General features: G+C 33.5%; 1 protein-coding gene across 1 annotated transcript; it reads left to right on the top strand.

Moving 5' to 3' along the window:
• Window positions 1-12,529: 12,529 nt before the first annotated feature.
• LOC131050102 (O-fucosyltransferase 20-like) lies at window positions 12,530-16,801 on the top strand. Its single transcript, XM_057984252.2, has 6 exons — window positions 12,530-13,167; window positions 13,265-13,433; window positions 14,958-15,047; window positions 15,126-15,409; window positions 15,648-15,906; window positions 16,397-16,801. Exons 1-6 carry the CDS (start codon window positions 12,662-12,664, stop codon window positions 16,622-16,624), a joined length of 1,536 nt encoding a protein of 511 aa, XP_057840235.2. The 5' UTR covers window positions 12,530-12,661; the 3' UTR covers window positions 16,625-16,801.
• The last annotated feature ends 2,007 nt before the right edge of the window (window positions 16,802-18,808 follow it).

Raw genomic sequence — 18,808 nt, 5'->3', positions numbered from 1 at the left:
TATATATTGAATCAAAGAAAAATTACAAAGAGTAATAGAGCTTACCTTATACTTTGTAACAAGTAGTGTAGAGAGGAAGGAAAAAATGCACAAGGTCGATGAGGCTCGACATGTTCGTAATCAACCAAATCAAGCCTAACCCATACCTCACAAATGAATTGATTGACAAACATGCAATGGATAAAAACATCAAAAAAGACCTTCCTGTAGTGTCGTAAATTGTACACCCTTGCTAGGGTGGTACAATTTCACACTTAGGTTAGCACCCGCCTTAGTGTGTTTGCATCTTGCATTATTATTTCCCTTTAAGAATTTAATTAAATATAAAGTCATATTTCATCACTCTCCACATTATAAAATTGGGCCCTACACCCTTAGTGTGTCCCTTTTTATTTTATTCCTCCAATAAATAATGTAATCATAAACCCTAATTATGTCCTATTTTGACCTTTAAGGCTCAATTTCACATATCAAAACACCTTGAAATTAGCTGTAACTTTGGGATTCTCTCTAATATCATCATATCTAATGGCCCTGAAAATTTGGTGAAAAGTTGGTTGGACCATGTGCGTTCCCGCCACGGTCCTTGACTTTTTTCCCGAAACTTCGGGAGCACAATTCTATGATATTATAATGATTAACCCCAAAATATTGGTGGGAAATTCAATCCCCAGGTTGGCCTAAAGGCATAATTAAGTTGAAATTAAGTTCTAGGGTTTCATACATAAGAGCTCTCTTTCTTCATTTGAAGGCAACTCATAAAAATATAGAAAAAGGTTGTTGGATCGAGCACAAGGAGCCTTCTATGTAGTGAAAGAGAAGCCTATGTGGATTCTTAAACAACCTTCAACAGCATTCAACAACATTTCATCAAGCATTCATCATCAATTAGGAGCCTTGAAGACATTGAAGGGTAATAGGAGATCTAGTGGCAATATCTCTCCCTTGGGAATTGGTATGATTTCATGTTATTTTCATGTCTTTGTATGAGCTTCTTTACATCAACTTGAATATTTAAATTCATGCTTTATATCACTTTGCATCATTGATTTAGAGCATTTACTTTATCAATTATAAGCATTTAGGGTTTACTCTTTAGGGTTGCTCTAGATTGTTTGCATTCATTTTAGGATCTTGCATACACACAAGGTTCTAGCACACACATTTTCAATACATTATCAGCTATTTGTAGAGGTGGAAATCACCAACACAGGGGTTTCACTAAGGAAAAACCCCATATAGCCACCCAAACCTTCCCTTTTCAGTTGCAGGTACAGAAACAGGTACCCGAAGGCACTTTTAGCTTAGCAAAAGGCACAGGAACAACCCAGAATCATCAAATCTGCCCTAATCTACCTGGGAAAGGGGTGTGGGTCCCTCTTCCTACCCAGGATAGTGGCATAGCACCATGGTCCCTCTGCTTTTTAGTGATTTTTAGCAAGTTGCAGCTTCAAGTCATCAGATTTGCAATCTTTCAGTTGTAGTCGCATGTCTGCAGAAACAGGACAGTGGCGTGGCACCCTGGTTGAGGTAAGTTTTGTTCAATTTGCAACATCAAGTACACATCCAGAATCCTCTCCCTTTCATTCTTTCAGTATCTCAGTTTTAGATCTGTAGGTTTGTTCAATTCTGAGTTTATTTATGCTTCATTATTTATCTCCTAGTCTAGTTGATCATTCAAACCCTAATTTTCTCATCATTTGCAACAAGAGGAATAGAAACCCTAAAATATAATCCTTGGCTTTCTCTTTCCCACAAGAAGTAGCCAAAGTGATCTATCTCCCTAGGCCCTTTCGTACTCCCAATGTGTTGGCAAAAGTGGGATTAGGTCCTAGTCACCCGATCTCTCTTTTCCCGCCACCACATTTTGGTGAACCCGACGTGAATCCAATCTTCTTCAATTCTGATTTATGTTCTCAGATCTGAGTGTTTTTTATATTTCACATTCAAATTTACATTTACAAGTTTCAATTCCTTGCAAATTTTAAAATTTAGAGGTTAATTTTATTGAAACTCTAATTTTCAATTCAAAATTGAACTTGTGGATAGCTTAATTTGGATCATAAATCTCATATCTGATTTAGGAACACATGTCACTCATAAATTTCATTTTCTAAATAAACATTTATATTTCTTTCACTGGTTAAAATTGGACATTTCCTTCTATTTTGCATATGTTATCATTTGAAAGAGAATTTTTTTTGTCATGATGCATTCATTTTGTAAATGTGATAATGGGTTAGCTTCCCTTGTTCCAATTTTTCCATCTCTTAGAGAACCTCCTCCTATCTATGACAACATTTTAGTTCCTAAAAGAGTTGTTACCAATCCCTTCAAAAATCTCCCATTCTCTAAGGATGAAGATTTGAAGGGTGATCTTGACAATTCTCCTAAAATTTGCCCTTCTCATCTAGCTATCTTAGAGGAAGAGGATGATATCATAAACACTTTTCTTAATGTTACTTTATCTTCTTTACATGATTACTCTCTAAGTGAAAAGGTATTGATGGACATTGACTTATCTTCTCCTAAATTTGGTCTTACCAATGGGGGCATGTTAGTACAACAAGAGGTTATCAGCACTTCTTCCAAAGATCTCCTTCCTAAGAATGAATCTTTGGGGAAAGATGTGCATCTCCCTCCTAAATAATACTCCCCTCATGAGGTTCATTTTGTGCAAGAAGATGGTATTTTCCCTACTTTTCCTAGTGATGGCATTTCCTCTTTTGATTCCAACAAAATTCCCACTAGAGATGATGCATTAATGAGAAATGCTTTCCATTCTCCTAAAGTTTGTCTTACCCCTAAAGATTCCTTAGAGAAAGAAGATGAAACCATGATCAATTTCCTTAATTCTCTCTTCCCTAAATATCCTATTGAACACATTTTGAGGCACAAAGATTATGTAAACACATGTATTGATGCTCTCCTTCCTAAGGATGAAGAATTAATAAACAATGTTATCCCTTCTCCCAAAATTGACAATAGCAATAAGGACATATTTGTGCATGATATTTCTAATACTTTTCCTAATGACTTCACTATTTGGGATGAACCATTAGAAGAAGGTGTTGATTATTCTCCCCCCATGAGAGAATCATATCCAAAGGGGATGAAATCATGATTAACAACTCTCTTGATAGCATCTCACCTTCCATAAATCTTAAGCATTCTCCATCTAAAAATAAATCATCTCCCTCTCCTCAACTTGGTTCTACTCATAAGGATACCCTAGTTCAAGATAACATGGTTAACATCTTTTTCAAATATTTCCCTCTCAAAGGTGAGACTTTAAAGAGAATTGTTGATCCTTCTCCTAGAGAGTTTATTCCCCATGTAGATCCTTTGGAGATAGAGGATTATATTACCTTTCCTAGTAATACTCTTTCTTCTAAAATATCAATGCCTACTCCTAGTCTCCCTCCTAAAATTGGTCTTATCCATGATAATACTTTAGTGCAAGAAGAGACTATCAAAAATTCAACCAACAATCTTGTTCATTTTTCTTCTAAGGACACCTTTGATATTCCTAAACCATCTTCAATCAATTTGATACATGTGAATGAAACACCTAATAAACCCCTCTTCACAGTTCAAGGTGCTTGTCCTTCTCAAAATTCCCCACATAATCCTCTCTTAGTGGTTCAAGGTGGTTATGCTAATGATTCCTTTTTCACTCCTAAGAAACCTATTATTACTGTGTAAGGAGGTTATCCTACTGAGAGCTCTTATGAGTATGCTAAGAAAATTACTGGAGAGAGTTGTAATGTGGTTGCTCATATCTACAACACAAGAAACAATAGGCAACCAGTCCTCCTCCGGTTATCCCAACTTCACTTTCTCCCTCTCAACCTATTCTTCCACAAGCACCTTGTATATCAAATCTTAGCAAGGAGTATGATCTCATTGAACAACTTAAAGCTACTCCTACCAAGATTTATATTTGGGATTCGGTTCAAACTTCACCTTCTTGTCATGGGATGTTACAAGATGCTTTGAAAAACTTAGATGTCCCACCTACAGTGACACCTAATAACATGACTGCTTTGATTGATCCTACAAACAAATCCAAAGCTCAAATTATATTTATATAAGATGAGTTATCTTCTCCTGAAATCCAAAATCAATATGATCCTCTTATGATTGTGGTTATTATCCATGATAGTTCTATAAGGCGAACCCTTGTGGATGATTGATCTGGCCTTAATGTTTGTGTTGTGGACTTATTGGATAAGATTAAAGTGGATCGTGCTCTCATCGAACCTTCTTCTCTTACTATTCGAGGTTTTGATAATGTGGCTAAACAATGTCTAGGTGTCATAACCTTGCCTGTTAAGGTAGGTCTTGTTGTGTTACCTACACCCATTCATGTTATGCCTAGTAATTTCACATTCAACCTTCTATTAGGGAGACCTTGGATTCATAGCATGCAAGTTGTCCCCTCAACTTTGCATAGGCGAGTCAAATTCATTTATAACAATATGTCATACACCTTGTTAGCTGATACCAAACTTCAAGAAGCATTAAATTCTGGATCTTCTTGTTCAACTACTTCCCATTCTTCTTCCAATCCTTATAATTCTTCAAATACATCTACTTCCTTTAATGATGTTGTTCCTTCTCATTCTCTTGATTCTTCTACTCAATTGGAATCTCCTCCCAAGGATATCTTTTCTCCCGAAGAAGTGCTCGCAAATGATGATTGGGGATCTCTAGACTTTACCCCTACTTTTATAGGAGAATATAGGGTACCTTGTAACAGATTTAATACTGAGAAGAAGATATCTGAGGAACCCAATGAGCAACCCACTTTGTCTAAACAACCAAGTAACCACTTTGTGGCTGCTTCTAATTCAAATGATTCTTCAAATCCTTCTTCTAATTTATATAAAATTGAGACCTATGAGGTATCACCATCTCCTTATGCTTTGGCATCCCTTTATGGTCCTAGTTTTCATATTTTAGCTAAGAGTGGCTATGATGGCAATGATTGTGGTGCAAATGAACAAGGAATTAAAGTTCCTTTCAAACATAATACACATGAAGCTTCATTTGGACTTGGATATAATCTATCTAAGTCCACCAAAGCATCTAAAAGACCATCTCTCAATGTGAATGCTAAATTTAGTAGTTATGATAACCTCGCGTCAATTAAATCTTCTAATTCTTTCAACATTCATCCCCCTCATAAGGAAATCTTGGTGATGAATAAATCTCTTTATGAATCTCCTCAAGAGATTTATAATCCCACTTATGAGATTTTATTTTCTACTCATTCTAAAATCCCTTCTTCTATGAATAAGGCTCTAATGAATTATACTTATCCCTCTCCTAAGATTTCTTGTGTGCAAGAGAAGTATGACTTAGTGGCCTATTCTTATCCTAGAAACTTCTCTCTTTCTAAAGACTTTTTAACATTCATCATCATATACAGGTTTTTAATCTCACTTATAGTAGAGCATTTAACATCTCATATTCAAATACCTCATTCAATCTATCATGTCTTTAAATAACATTAATCGTTATTATGTTGCTCATCATTATGTGACATTAGTAGCTCACATATTGGGGGATCACTGCCATTCATGATGGTACAATTTCACATGCAATCATACTTTTGGAAGCAACATAATAGCCTATTTCTATCTCACCTCTTCTCCCTATATGCGGGCAAGAGTGATTTCAAACATCCCTCCTTCTTGAAGATTAAAATTTCCCCTTTGAGAAGTAGTGTCTTCTATAAGGATTTCTTATTGATTGTAGAGGTGTATTCATATTTGAATTCCTTCTCTCATATTGGAACAAGCATCCCTAATGGGGATCTTCAATACATATCTTTAATTGGGACCTCCTCCTTGGTGTTGGAAGTATTTGATCATTCATCAATTTCTTTTCTTTGTTGAGTAGTATCTTTTATAATAAACCCTTCTATTTTGTGCACGTGCATATCCCTGATGAGGATCTCTTGCCTTCTTTTTGAAGAGTGTTGTTATAAATAATCTCTCTTTGATGTCATCTCAATCCTCTACTCTTTTCAAAACTCTTGCATTCATTCGTTATAGAAGATGCTATATTTGTCTAAGACAACTCCTCTTGAAGGTAGATGTCTTTTGAACAAATATCTTTTCTCCTCCAAGGATCTCCTTTACACTTATATAGCAAGATATCTCTTTTGAACTATCTTATCCTTGCTTGAAGAGTATTCCCTCTCTTGCTTGGATTTATGACATTGTTGCATGATGGATATCTTCTTGGTGTCGAAGGTAGGTATCCTTGTTCTACTTGCACACACATACACGAGATTGGGTGGAAATAACAGTGTTCTTACTCTCCTCCCTTACATGGATCACATAGACAAACTTCGGGTGCTAGTTTTCCATGTCCTTCTCTCCATGGATCACCTAGTTTTAGGGGTGATATGTATGTGGTTCCTTTTCTCTTCCCATGGATCACCAAAGTGTGTATTCATGCTTTATATCTCTTCTTCCTTCTCTTTGCATTTTTTTCCATTTAAATCTTTCTTCTTGTGTTAGAGAGCTCTCAAATCCTCACACTCTTTGTTGTGTTGGAATTAAGGTTTAGTTCTCTTTCTTACCAAATGATTGTCCATTTATTTTTTGGTCTTGTATCGAATCTTCTTGTGAGCATTTGTCATCAATGTTCTTTCACAATTAGATGTGGTAAACATGATACCCTGTTTCAACTCACTAAAGTTAGTAAGTCGAAACATGGGGGCATATAGCTACCCTCTAATTTTCATCACCTTCCTTAGTAAGCATTTAGGTGATTTTTTTATTTTATCTAACATGTGTTTTTGTAGGGTGCGGATCCTAACTGTGTACTGCAGATGCCGTTGGGGGCTTCATCTAAAAACTTGTGGATATATCCTTTTTTAGGAATGTTTACTTTTCTTTAATTTAGCTTGCATATGCATGTAGTGTCATATGACTGCTAAAGTGGGGGCTAAATGTAGTGTTGTAAATTGTACACCCTTGCTAGGGTGGTACAATTTCACACTTAGGTTAGCACCCACCTTAGTGTGTTTGCATCTTGTATTATTATTTCCTTTTAAACATTTACTTAATTAATTTAATTAAATCTAAAGTCATATTTCATTACTCTCCACATTATAAAATTGGGCCCTTTACCGTAAGTGTGCCCCTTTTTATTTCATTCCTCCAATAAATCATTTAATCATAAACCCTAATTATGTCCTATTTCGACCTTTAAGACCCGATTTCACATATCAAAACACCTCAAAATCAGTTGTAACTTTGGAATTCTCTCTAATATCATCATATCTAGCGGCCCTGAAAATTTGGTGAAAAGTTGGTTGGACCATGTGCGTTCCCACCACGGTCCTCAATTTTTTTCCTGAAATTTCAGGAGCATAATTCTATGATATTATAATGCTTAACCCCATAAGATTGGTGGGAAATTAAATCCCTAGGTCATCCTAAAGGCGGAATTAAGTTGAAATTAAGATCTAGGGCTTCATACATAAGAGCTCTCTTTCTTCATTTGAAGGCATCTCATAAAAATATAGAAAAAGGTTGTTGGAGTGAGCATAAGGAGCCTTCTATGTAGTGAAAGATAAGCCTATCTAGAGTATTCAACAACATTCAATAACATTTCATCAAGCATTCGTCATCAATTAGGATTCTTGAAGACATTGAAGAGTAATAGGAGATCTAGTGGCAATATCTCTCCCTTGGGGATTGATATGATTTCATGTTATTTCCATGTCTTTGTATGAGCTTCTTTACATCAACTTGCATATTTAATTCATGTTTTATATCACTTTGCATCATTGATTTAGAGCATTTACTTTGTCTATTATAAGCATTTAGGGTTTACCCTTTAGGGTTGCTCTAGATTGTTTGCATTCATTTTAGGATCTTGCATACACACAAGGTTCTAGCACACACATTTTTAATACATTATCGGCTATTTGTGGAGGTGTAAATCACCAACATAGGTTTTTGACTGAGGAAAAACCCCATATAGCCACCCAAACCTTCCCTTTTCAGTTGCATGTGCAGAAACTGGTACCCAGAGGTACTTTCAACTCAACAAAAGGCACAGGAAACACCCAAAAGCATCAGATCTGCCCTAATCTGCCTAGGATAGGGGCGTAGTGCCCTGGTCCTACCCTGGATAGTGGTGTTGCACCATTGTTCATCTGCTTTTCAGTGATTTTTAGCAGGTTGTAGCTTCAGGTTATCAGATTTGCAATCTTTCATTTGCAGCCTCTTGTCTACAGAAACAGGACAATGGCATGGCACCTTGGTCTAGGTCAGTTTTGTTCAATTTGGAACATTAGGTACACATCTATAATCCTCTCCCTTTCATGATTTCAGTATATCAGTTTCAGATATTTTGGTTTGTTCAATTCTTTCATGTATGCTTCATTCTTTATCTACTAGTCTAGTTGATCATTCAAACCCTAGTTTTTCTCATCATTTGAAACAAGAGGAATAGAAACCCTAAGAGATAATCCTTGGCTCTCTCTTTCCCACAAGTAGCCAAAGTGATCTATCTCCCTAGGCCCTTTCGTATTCCCAATGTGTTGGCAAAAGTGGGATTACGTCCTAATCACCAGATCTCGCTTTTCCCGCCACCACACTTCCCTATCGAGCTCTAGGGTTTGAGTCTGATGCATAACCTCAAAACTATAGAGAAAAAGGACAAGCAACTAGTGAAGGGTCAATGAGTGAAAGGCTTAAAGACAAAGTCATGCTTCCTTATCAATGATCAAAAAAAAAATTAGAACCAAAAACCAAGTTGAAGGTTCTAATGGTTCTTAAAACCATCAAAATGTTTGACTCATCATAACTTGTGCATTTTTTGTGAAAATTTTACCAAACTAAAAATACAAGCTTACATTAAATCAATAAAAAAGATATAACTTTGAAACTTCTCTTACCTTTCTCAATCTATTAAAATTGGTAACTTGGGCCTCTTCGAGAACAAATCAACATTGAGAACAGGGTTGAGAACCAATTTAATAGTTTTGATAGTTCACAAAACTTTCATCAGGGCTAACAAGGGTTCTCAGAACTAGGGAGAATTCAAACTAGACATAACTTATATGTTTTTTCTCCAAAATTTTGAAAATTTTCAACATAGAGACTCATTTAGTTGTTTTACAAGGTAGAGGGGTAGCAACACATCCTACACTTAAACAAAATTTTAGATGTTTTCAATATTGGGTAAATGACCAAGGACAAGGGAGGGCACAAACATAACTAAGCATAAAAAACAACATGGTAACCCTAATGAATTATATCAAATCGGATATCTATGAGGTAACATGAATTGGATACATAAGGGGAAGGGACTCAAGAAAAAACACAACAAAAAATTTGAGTGCCAACACATAATATGATTTATTTGAAAACAAATGTGTAATATTTCTATGTTGGAGTAATTGAGACACATTATCTAATTATTTAATTACTTTGTTCACTTAAGCTAAACTTAAGTGTTATTTCCTTTTATTTGATTAGGCTACTAATAGCTTAAGTTGTCTCTTTCATTATGATTGTGACACTTGGCGCTAGCTAAATTAATCTAGCTTTAGGGTTTGCATCTCGGGTTTCATTCATCTTTTCATAAGAATTCATTCATTCATTGTAATCATATCTCTTTGTGCAATTGATATAAAATTTTCAAGTTGTGTTGAGAAAAATATCCTTATTTGATCTTCCTTTGTGACAGGTGGTGTGCTTGCAGATGATTCTTGGCTTGTGATGTTGGATCATCAACTTCTACATTTTCTTGTTTCTAGCATTTCAAGTATCCTCTGAGACCCGTCTTCATCAAAATATACCCCTCTTTAGGTAAATTATTATTTCAAAATTAGATGATTATTTACTTTAATGAGTGACTTTATTTCCTAGCTTAAATTATGCTTTATTTTCAATTTTTATCTTATTTTATCAGCAAAGCCAAAAGACTCTTTAGAATTTCATATTGAAACTTCTTAAATTTGTTGTGTTGTTGTGGGCATAGTGTGATTTTGAGAATTCTTTTGTATTATTTTTATCATTTCATTTGTGGTATTGTTATTCATGCTAATCACAAGTCTTGCAAGCAAGAGGTAATAAATGTACTATCTACTTTAATAAGTTATCATTTTATATCCAATAAAGCCTCTAAGTTTGTAAACAAAATAATAATTTAAAAAGAAGTATCAATGATCATATGCTAGTAGTTTGCTATCAAATATGTTATCTTTTTCGGTCTTGCAATAAGCTAAGATAGATCCACTTATACATGTTTTTTGTGTATCTTATGATGTTTACCCTAGATTTTTTTAATTTTAGATAGTCATTGTTTCAATGATTTTAATATCAAAGAGGATAATAAAAGGATGGTATTGTAGATTAAACGCTTTGATTATGTTGTAAATCTCTATCTCCTATGATTTTCTATTAGAAATCTTCTTGAAGCGAATCCTCAATGGGTTACAAAAAGTACCATAGTTCATAATAGATTAGATGATAAGGTCATATGTCTAATCTGCACCAAAAGATTCCCAACTTTAAACATACATCCTCATTTATTTTATCTTATCATTTCTTTCATTTATTTATTTTTTTGGCCTACATGAAGGTTTAATTCCTAGTATAAACTCATAAATTCTTGAAGAAAATAGCACTATGGTTTACACTTAGACTTAAAGTTCTTTAAAAAAATTCCATACATTTGTCTTTAACAAAACTTTACCTCTATTAAAACTAATATGGTTTTCTTTGCAACCACTTCTAGTTATTCTAAATGTGATATGCCTCTCTTCTAATATATTCAAAGATCAATACGTGACAATAAAAATAGTGCTCAAAAAAGGTGGTTGTATATGTTTTTTTTATGGCATAATAGATGGGATTGGTGTCAAAAGCACCTAATCTGGCTCTAAAACTGTGTTGTCGTACATCTGATAAATTTTGTGTTATGTGGACAGAAAAATTGCAGAACAGGAACAGAATGGTTGCGTGGCTCGGTAGAAGCGTTGCAGCTACTACCCCACTATCGTATAACACGAAAGTTATTAGCATATGATAGGGCATTTTTGGAGCCAGAATAACTACTGCCATTTGTGTCAGTGTGGTGTCAACGCTCATTTTCTTTGTTTTTATTTTTTTAGTTATAAGATTACTTTGGAGTTCAAAGTTCGTGTTGACATTACTTACTTGCATATTGTGTCTTAATTGCCTATAAAAACTTAAAACTTATCCAAGAAGCCACGCTTCTCAAATGCCAACCCTAATCTATTTTTAAATATGATGACTTGCAAAAGATGGGGTTCTCAACTATTGGAGCATGTAGGTGGCTATTTATCTCATTTTGTTGTTTTTCTTAAGCTTCATAAGAGATAAATATTGAGTATCTATCTTTCACTCATAGCTATGTGTCTTGAAACATTTTGATAGTGTTGCAAATTCTAAAGAGTTTATTGATTTGTAGCTGCTATAGAGTTTTGGTTTTTCTAACCAAATAAAGATTTTTTGTTGTATTGAAGAAGTATCTTGAGATTTCTTTTAAAGTGTCTCTTTATAATAGTTGTGCCCTAACCTTAGTTCAAAAACTCATAAAAATCATCTTTGAAAAGATTTAAAAAAATACAACTTTTTCTATTAATTTGAGCAATTACTTATTTTTATCCTTGTTGCAATTTGTGTATTACATTAATTGTATCATATTGGTTTTGTTTAAAGATCATTATGAGGTTTTCAATCATTACAAAGATATACTGCTTATGTGCTTCATTTTTTTTAATTGAGCAAGTTCATTTGGAGATCATATACATGATTCAAGCAACAATGTGGTTTGACAAAGTCTTACAATTTTGAATGAGAGAGATTTTCTCATGCTCATGCTTGGTGTAGTTGATACTTGAAAAATTGAATGCTAGCCTTTTGTACTTTGGATAACAAAATTTGTTATTTATACATTTAAATTTGTACTTCTGACATTCTTTTATCTTAATTAAGATATATTTTTCAATATGTAAAAATATTGATTCAAAATCTGCATATGAAATTAAATAAATGACATCCTTTCATTATTCTAAAAAAATAATTTTTTTTATTTTTTCCCATTAATTAGATTTATTACAAATACTGATTTTTGAATTAACTAAAGATTAAGTTCATCAACATGCCCATTCAACTAGTATGGTTGCTAAAAACATATATAAATTCCAAACTAATATTCTTCATACAATGACCTCTATCAATCCATTTCTTTCTTCTTCAAACCATTGTTTCTATTTCTCTTTAAAAGTACTGGTTTATAGGAAGTGTTTGTAGTTTGTTCTACAAGTTCTACAAATTAGATTGTCTTGCTTGCACTTCATATATACTGAACTCTAGTTGATTGACTATGAAATATTACCTAATACCTGCATCAAGATCCTTGCCTAGAGGGAGTATCAGTAAAGTTTCTATAATGCAACTGAGTCACAATTGCATAATAGAAAAAAAACCCATGTATGATCTTCAAACCCAACCTGATCAAAGCAAGGATTCCTCTTTTAAGCTCCAGATAAAGCTTTTGTTACATTGAAGTGATACTTATCTTTTGCCTGTGATGCCATGAGAGCAAGCAAGTACATGAAAACAGGGGCGATTTTGATTACTGTGGAGGCACAAAAAAAATGTCTCAATTTTTGCTGCACACTCATTCTCATGCTCTTCCTCCATCACCCAGAAAAACTCAAGCAAGGCTGCTTAAATTTGCACATAATTCATACTTTTGGGTGGGTCTTTTGGCCTCTTTTACACTGATTAGACTCCTCTTCTCCAATTGGAATCCCTATGATTCGCAATGTTCTGTTGTCTCAGATGGATTTACAGGCTCCAATTTTTCAAATTCTCTGTTACCCAGTCATGAATTTTCGCCCAATTTGACAGAGGAGGAGCAGGACTTTTGGAAACAGCCGGATGATTTGGGCTTCAGGCCCTGTTTGAAGTTCAGTAGAGAGTATAAAGAGGCATCTCTGTCTGTGGTGAGAGAGAGGCGGAGATTTCTGATGGTGGTGGTGTCTGGCGGATTAAATCAGCAACGCAATCAGATTGTGGACGTAGTGGTGATTGCAAGGATTCTTGAAGCAGTTCTTGTCGTTCCCATTTTGCAAGTCAATGTAATCTGGGGAGACGAGAGGTAATTCTGAAGAATGTTAAATGATTTCTTCCTGTTTAATTATGGAGACATTTGTAATTGGGGCGATGGGTTTTTCATGTTTTTGTGTTTTTTGCAGTGAATTCAGCGACATTTTTGATGTGGAGCACTTCAAAACATGTCTGAAAGACGATGTGAAAATCGTTTCTTCTCTGCCTTCCACGCATTTGATGTCGAAGCCTGTGGAAGAAAAGAAAACTCCTCTCCATGTGAGCCCCCGGTGGATTCGATCTCGCTACCTCGACCAGGTAAAACTTTCAAAAGATGTTATTTTTGTGTTTAACCATTATTTTAGGAATGTTGGGAGCCATTAAAAATTGATAAATGGTGAAATTTAAATTTGATAATAGTAATATTTAATAATAATAAATATAATAAGTAGTAATTAAATTCATGAAATTTCCACAATCTATAGTGATTTGTTTTTAATTTTTCTGGATTTGATACTGATGTTGCCAACATTTGGGATCATGGTGTTTGATTGGCAACATAAAAAACTACACTCTCAAATCCAAAAGAATTAAAAACAAATAATAAGTAGTACATAATTCTATAATAATAGTAATAAAGGACAAAGTTTTAATTTGATAATCATTTACAAGTCAAAAAGGTAATATTTAATAATAAACAAAAATAAGTAGCACATAATTCTATAATAGTAATAAAGAGTGAAGTTAAAATCTGATTATCATTTATAAATCAAAATAGTAATATGTAATGATAGACATAATATTTCAAGACTAAGTAGCACATAATTCTATAATGATAATAATAAAGAGTGAACATTCAATATTATAATCATTTACAAGTCAAAATAGTAATATTTAATGATAAACATAATATTTCAAGAATAAATATAACATAAGTCTATAATGGTAATAAAGGGTGTAGTTTAAATTTCATAATCGTTTACAAGTCAAAATAATAATATTTAATAATATTTATATTTATTTTATTTTATTTTAAGTTGTACTTGTAAATTATATATGAATCATTAATTTTTTATTTAAAAAAAAACACTCATAATCTGAATGTAAAAACAAATGAACAAGAGTACAAAATGGTACCATAAAAAAACTTCCAAATCTGTAAAACACAGTGTTTTTTAGTCTGATTGTAGATCATGAAGATTCAGCTACTGAAAATTGATTTGCGGATTTTAGAAACTGTATGGAGTACCAAGGAAGGTATAGAATCTTTTAGTAATGAAACCACCTTGGATGAGAGATATTTTGACTTTTGTTAATGAGGATGCTTTCTACATTTAAGGATGCTCTTGTGGATTGCTTGAACACTTGGGCAACACATTCAAGCCCTAAGTGGGCGCATATCCTTGAATGCCTCCAATAGTGAAACGATGGAAAAGAACATATTTCTACCATGAAATTTGAGAAACACCAAAAACCTAAGCCCTCATGATCTAAAGGCTAAGCTTAACTACAATCAACATCTTTTAAAATATTTTCTATAAAAAATTCTTTTTAGATGTCTATAAACAAAATTTTATAATCTCAATCTCTCTAATTTAACACTATTTATTACAACTTTCCCTCACTTTTTTCTTTATAAATCTTTTATTTAAACAATAAAATATAAAAGTTATTAAAAATGTAACTTCAATTTTATTTTTCTCCAAATAACCTCTATAAATTCTCCTTAAACCATCATATATTAAATTGATACTACTGTGTATTCTCTATATTTTTATTCTTAATTCAATATAAATAAATAAATTATATATCTAAATCTTTGGTTAGACTTGTGGTGATCAGTTGAACCGACAAGGAGTTCTACTTATGCGGGGATTGGACTCAAGACTCTCCAAAGACCTTCCACCTGATCTTCAGAAGCTTCGTTGCAAGGTTTGTATCATAATTTTCTCTCTGCTCTTTCCATCAAATACTATATGCACTAAACTCATCAAGTCCTCTGCATTTCAGGTTGCATTCGAGGCCTTGAGATTTGCAGCTCCGATACAAAACATAGGAAACAAACTGGCTCAAAGAATGTGGAAAGCTGGTCCTTACATTGCTCTTCATTTAAGGCTTGAGAAAGATGTGTGGGTCAGGAGTGGATGCCTCCCAGGCCTTGCTCCCCATTATGACCGAATTGTCCAGCAAGAAAGGAAAACTCACCCACATCTCCTTACAGCTAGATCTACCATGACCTACCAGCAGCGCAAGCTTGCGGGCCTTTGTCCTCTCAATGCCATGGAAGTCGCTAGGTAATCTGATTTCGAGTTTATGTTATCATTGCTTTTAATGTATATTTTTCAATCAACATTTCAAATCGTATTCAATAATTTACCTTTGATATATTAACCACAATGACTACAACATACCAACTCTTTACAGACAACTATTCCCCAAACCTCCCTTTCATTCTATGTACACAATGCATTTTGTTTTGGCTTGTTTGGAACATCCAGAACATCAAATCTGAGGAGGCTGAGTTTGTTGCAGGCTTCTTAAAGCACTTGGAGTTCCAGAGAAGAGTCACATATACTGGGCTGGAGGAAATCCTCTGGGAGGAAAGCTAGCTCTAGAAGCTCTGGTAAACGAGTTCCCTAATTTGTATAACAAGGAAAGTGTGGCTCAAGCAGGGGAGTTGGAGGCTTTCAGTTCAAGGCCATCACATCTTGCTGCCATAGATTACATTGTGGCTCTGAACAGCGACGTATTCATGGCATCACACGGAGGAAACATGGGTCGTGCAATTCAGGTAACCGTGGCCAGTCTTAAATCACACACATTAAGCAACATATTAAGTCTAGAGAATGTTAGTTAATTCTGAATGTTTTAACACTTTTAAGCATAGAAGTGTATTCTTAGTGTGACAACACACCTTAAGCAACATATTAAGCCTAGAAAATGTCAGTCAACTCTGAGTGTTCAACACATTTAAGCCTTGAAGTGTAAGCTTAGTATGTGTAATTTAAGCCGTTCCGTAAGCGTTTTGTTTTGTTATTATCTACAGTGGTTAGTAGTCATGTTTAAACAATACACTCTAAGTTTTGACTTGTTTAAGTAGCTCATCTGAAATCACACTAGTTTCTCTAATCTATCAATGTGATTTAAAATGAGAAGTTTAAATCAATCAAAACTTAAAATATTTTGGTTAAATAAATACATAATATATTTGAATCCCCACATGAACAATAGAGAATTTTTTTGTTTCATTGGAGACTGGCGATAAATGTTGCCTGCAACAGGGTCACAGGGCGTATAGAGGTCTAAGAAAGAACATAACTCCCAACAAGCGAAGGATTCTTCCATACTTACAAGACATGACATTGTCTGAAGGAGAATTAAAGAGCATAGTAAGGCAGGTGCATAATGAATCTCTATCTTCAAATCGCCCACATTTCAGAACAGATAAAGCTGGGAGTGATGTGTTAGCTTACCCTATTCCAGATTGCATGTGTAACACAATAATTTAAATAGTCATCTGTTCTTCCACTATCAGAACCTGGTTGGCACACTCGAGAATTTGGGGCACCACAGCAAATTACTGACTATTCAATCCACAAACAAGCAGAGCCATGGAAATTTTGTCGATTTTTTGCAGTGGGTCATCCCCAAATGAGGAATGCTACCAGAGTGTGTACATTTAAATGAATTTTGATCGAATTTTTTTTTTTTTTTTTTTAATATTGAAACGAAATAGACTACAGGTAGCTGAAAAAAAGCGACTAAAAAATTTAGATAATCATATCATGATAACACTTGTTCTTTGATTTGATGAAGTTGATCCATGATCTTCATTAATCTTCCATAAGATCTGGAGCTGCACAAACAAAAAGTATCAATTGTCTCATGATAGTTTCTACCAAAAACCAAAAATTTAGCTCTGATAATTATTTGATTGATACTTTCCTCATTTGTGATAATTGATGAGGTTAATTAATGTTTTATGCACAGGTATACTATTATAGGCTTTATTTCTAATGCTCAAATTTACATAGCCATGCCGAATCCCAAACAGTTTTGGGTCCATTTTTGATGTAATGATTTAATACACTTATATGTTATGGTGCTTTCATTTCTTTTTTGGTATAGTTCAATTCATTTTTTATGTCATTATTCATTTCTTTTACATATTTTTCTATATTTGACTCCATCTTATCTATGTTCACATATATTTCCACACATATATCTAACATTTATTATGCTCATTATTGTCATCTAAATCTAAACATTCATTATCTATTTTGATATTATCGTTTTCATGTTATGGGTCAATTCAATGAATATGGGATCAATCCGATCTAACCCGCAAAATTTTAAATTTGAATTAAAGTCAAATCATACTCATTTCTTTCTCCATGAGCTAACCTAGTACACATTTGATGTGATTTGTTTCTATATAATTATATTTAAAGGTATTCAATTGGATTCATTTTATCATGTGCAAGATAATGGATCCACTTTGACGAATAAAAATGTGGGGACGAAAAAAAGTCACAAGGAACAAGTACTTATTTCCAAAAACTCATACACTCACTTTTAAGAAATAGAAACCTATTATGGGTTTAAGTCTCAAACCTAAGTAGATATTTATTGATTCTGTTCTCATGTTTGAAATCATCAAATCCAAGCTAATTAGACTGAACGAACGAATCACAAAATCCTTAACTAATTAAACTGATTTTAAACACAATACAATGAAATAAATGATAGAAATAGAAAGATTAAACTAAATTAAAACTCCCTATTCTCCACTTGTGCTTCCATTGTTCTTCTCCATTATTGTTGGTGTAGGTGGCTCTCAGGTATTGCATTGATTTCCTGCATAATATGGACAATAACTTTGAAGACTGTGATTCTAGCTTGAAATGAGAAAATGAGATTGAATTTATAGATTTCCAACACAAAAGAGGTGAGAATTTGAACTCAAGTGTTGATTGATAGACAAGTGAAATTGATTGATCTGTTAACTCATTAAATTGAGGAGTCAACTGAATTGATTGGAGAGTGAACTCAATTGATTAACCAATAGACTGAATAGACTAGTCAGTTGACTCAGTTGATGAATCAGATGACTGAACTGATGGATTAGAAGACTGAAATGATTGATTAGTCATAACAAGCTAATTTTGAGTGAAAATGGGAGATTGATGAGTTAACTAATTAGATAATGGATTTGATCAATCAGTTCTAATTTTAGCATGTGTTGTAGGATTTTGAAATTGAATTTGATTTTCATTTTCAATTTGGATTTGAATTTGGACTTTCAAATGCTGAAATGCACATGGAATTAACTAAAATTCAGATTTAGTGAATTATGAATTTGGAAGAAATGAAAGTAAGTGAAATTCGAATTTGGGGAAAATGACATGAAATTAGATGGAATTAATTGGAATTAGAATTTGGGGATTGGAAGAATTAAATTAATTAATTAAATAATTTAAATGAAATTATTTAATCATAGGAAATTGAATTAATTAAACAATAAAGATTATTTAACTAAGGAAAATATCACAATTAATTAAATAATTGATATTTAATTAATAATTGAGATAGGGTTAATTGATTAAATGATGAAATGATAGAAATTCGATAATTAGAAATGTTAAATCTTCTGATTAGAAGAAATATTTAATTTAATCAAATAATTAAAGAAT

The sequence above is a fragment of the Cryptomeria japonica genome, chromosome 4, assembly GCF_030272615.1.
Source record: "Cryptomeria japonica chromosome 4, Sugi_1.0, whole genome shotgun sequence".
In the NCBI taxonomy this organism is placed as follows: domain Eukaryota; kingdom Viridiplantae; phylum Streptophyta; class Pinopsida; order Cupressales; family Cupressaceae; genus Cryptomeria; species Cryptomeria japonica.
This window is presented reverse-complemented; position numbering and strand designations above follow the sequence as displayed.

Bases quoted from the DNA above. Each gene is read 5' to 3' on its own strand.
- LOC131050102 (XM_057984252.2), top strand. From the start codon at position 12,662: ATGTCTCAATTTTTGCTGCACACTCATTCTCATGCTCTTCCTCCATCA. The intron at 15,048-15,125 runs GTTTGTATCATA...TCTGCATTTCAG, and splicing joins TTCAGAAGCTTCGTTGCAAG to GTTGCATTCGAGGCCTTGAG. The intron at 15,907-16,396 runs GTAACCGTGGCC...TGCCTGCAACAG, and splicing joins ACATGGGTCGTGCAATTCAG to GGTCACAGGGCGTATAGAGG.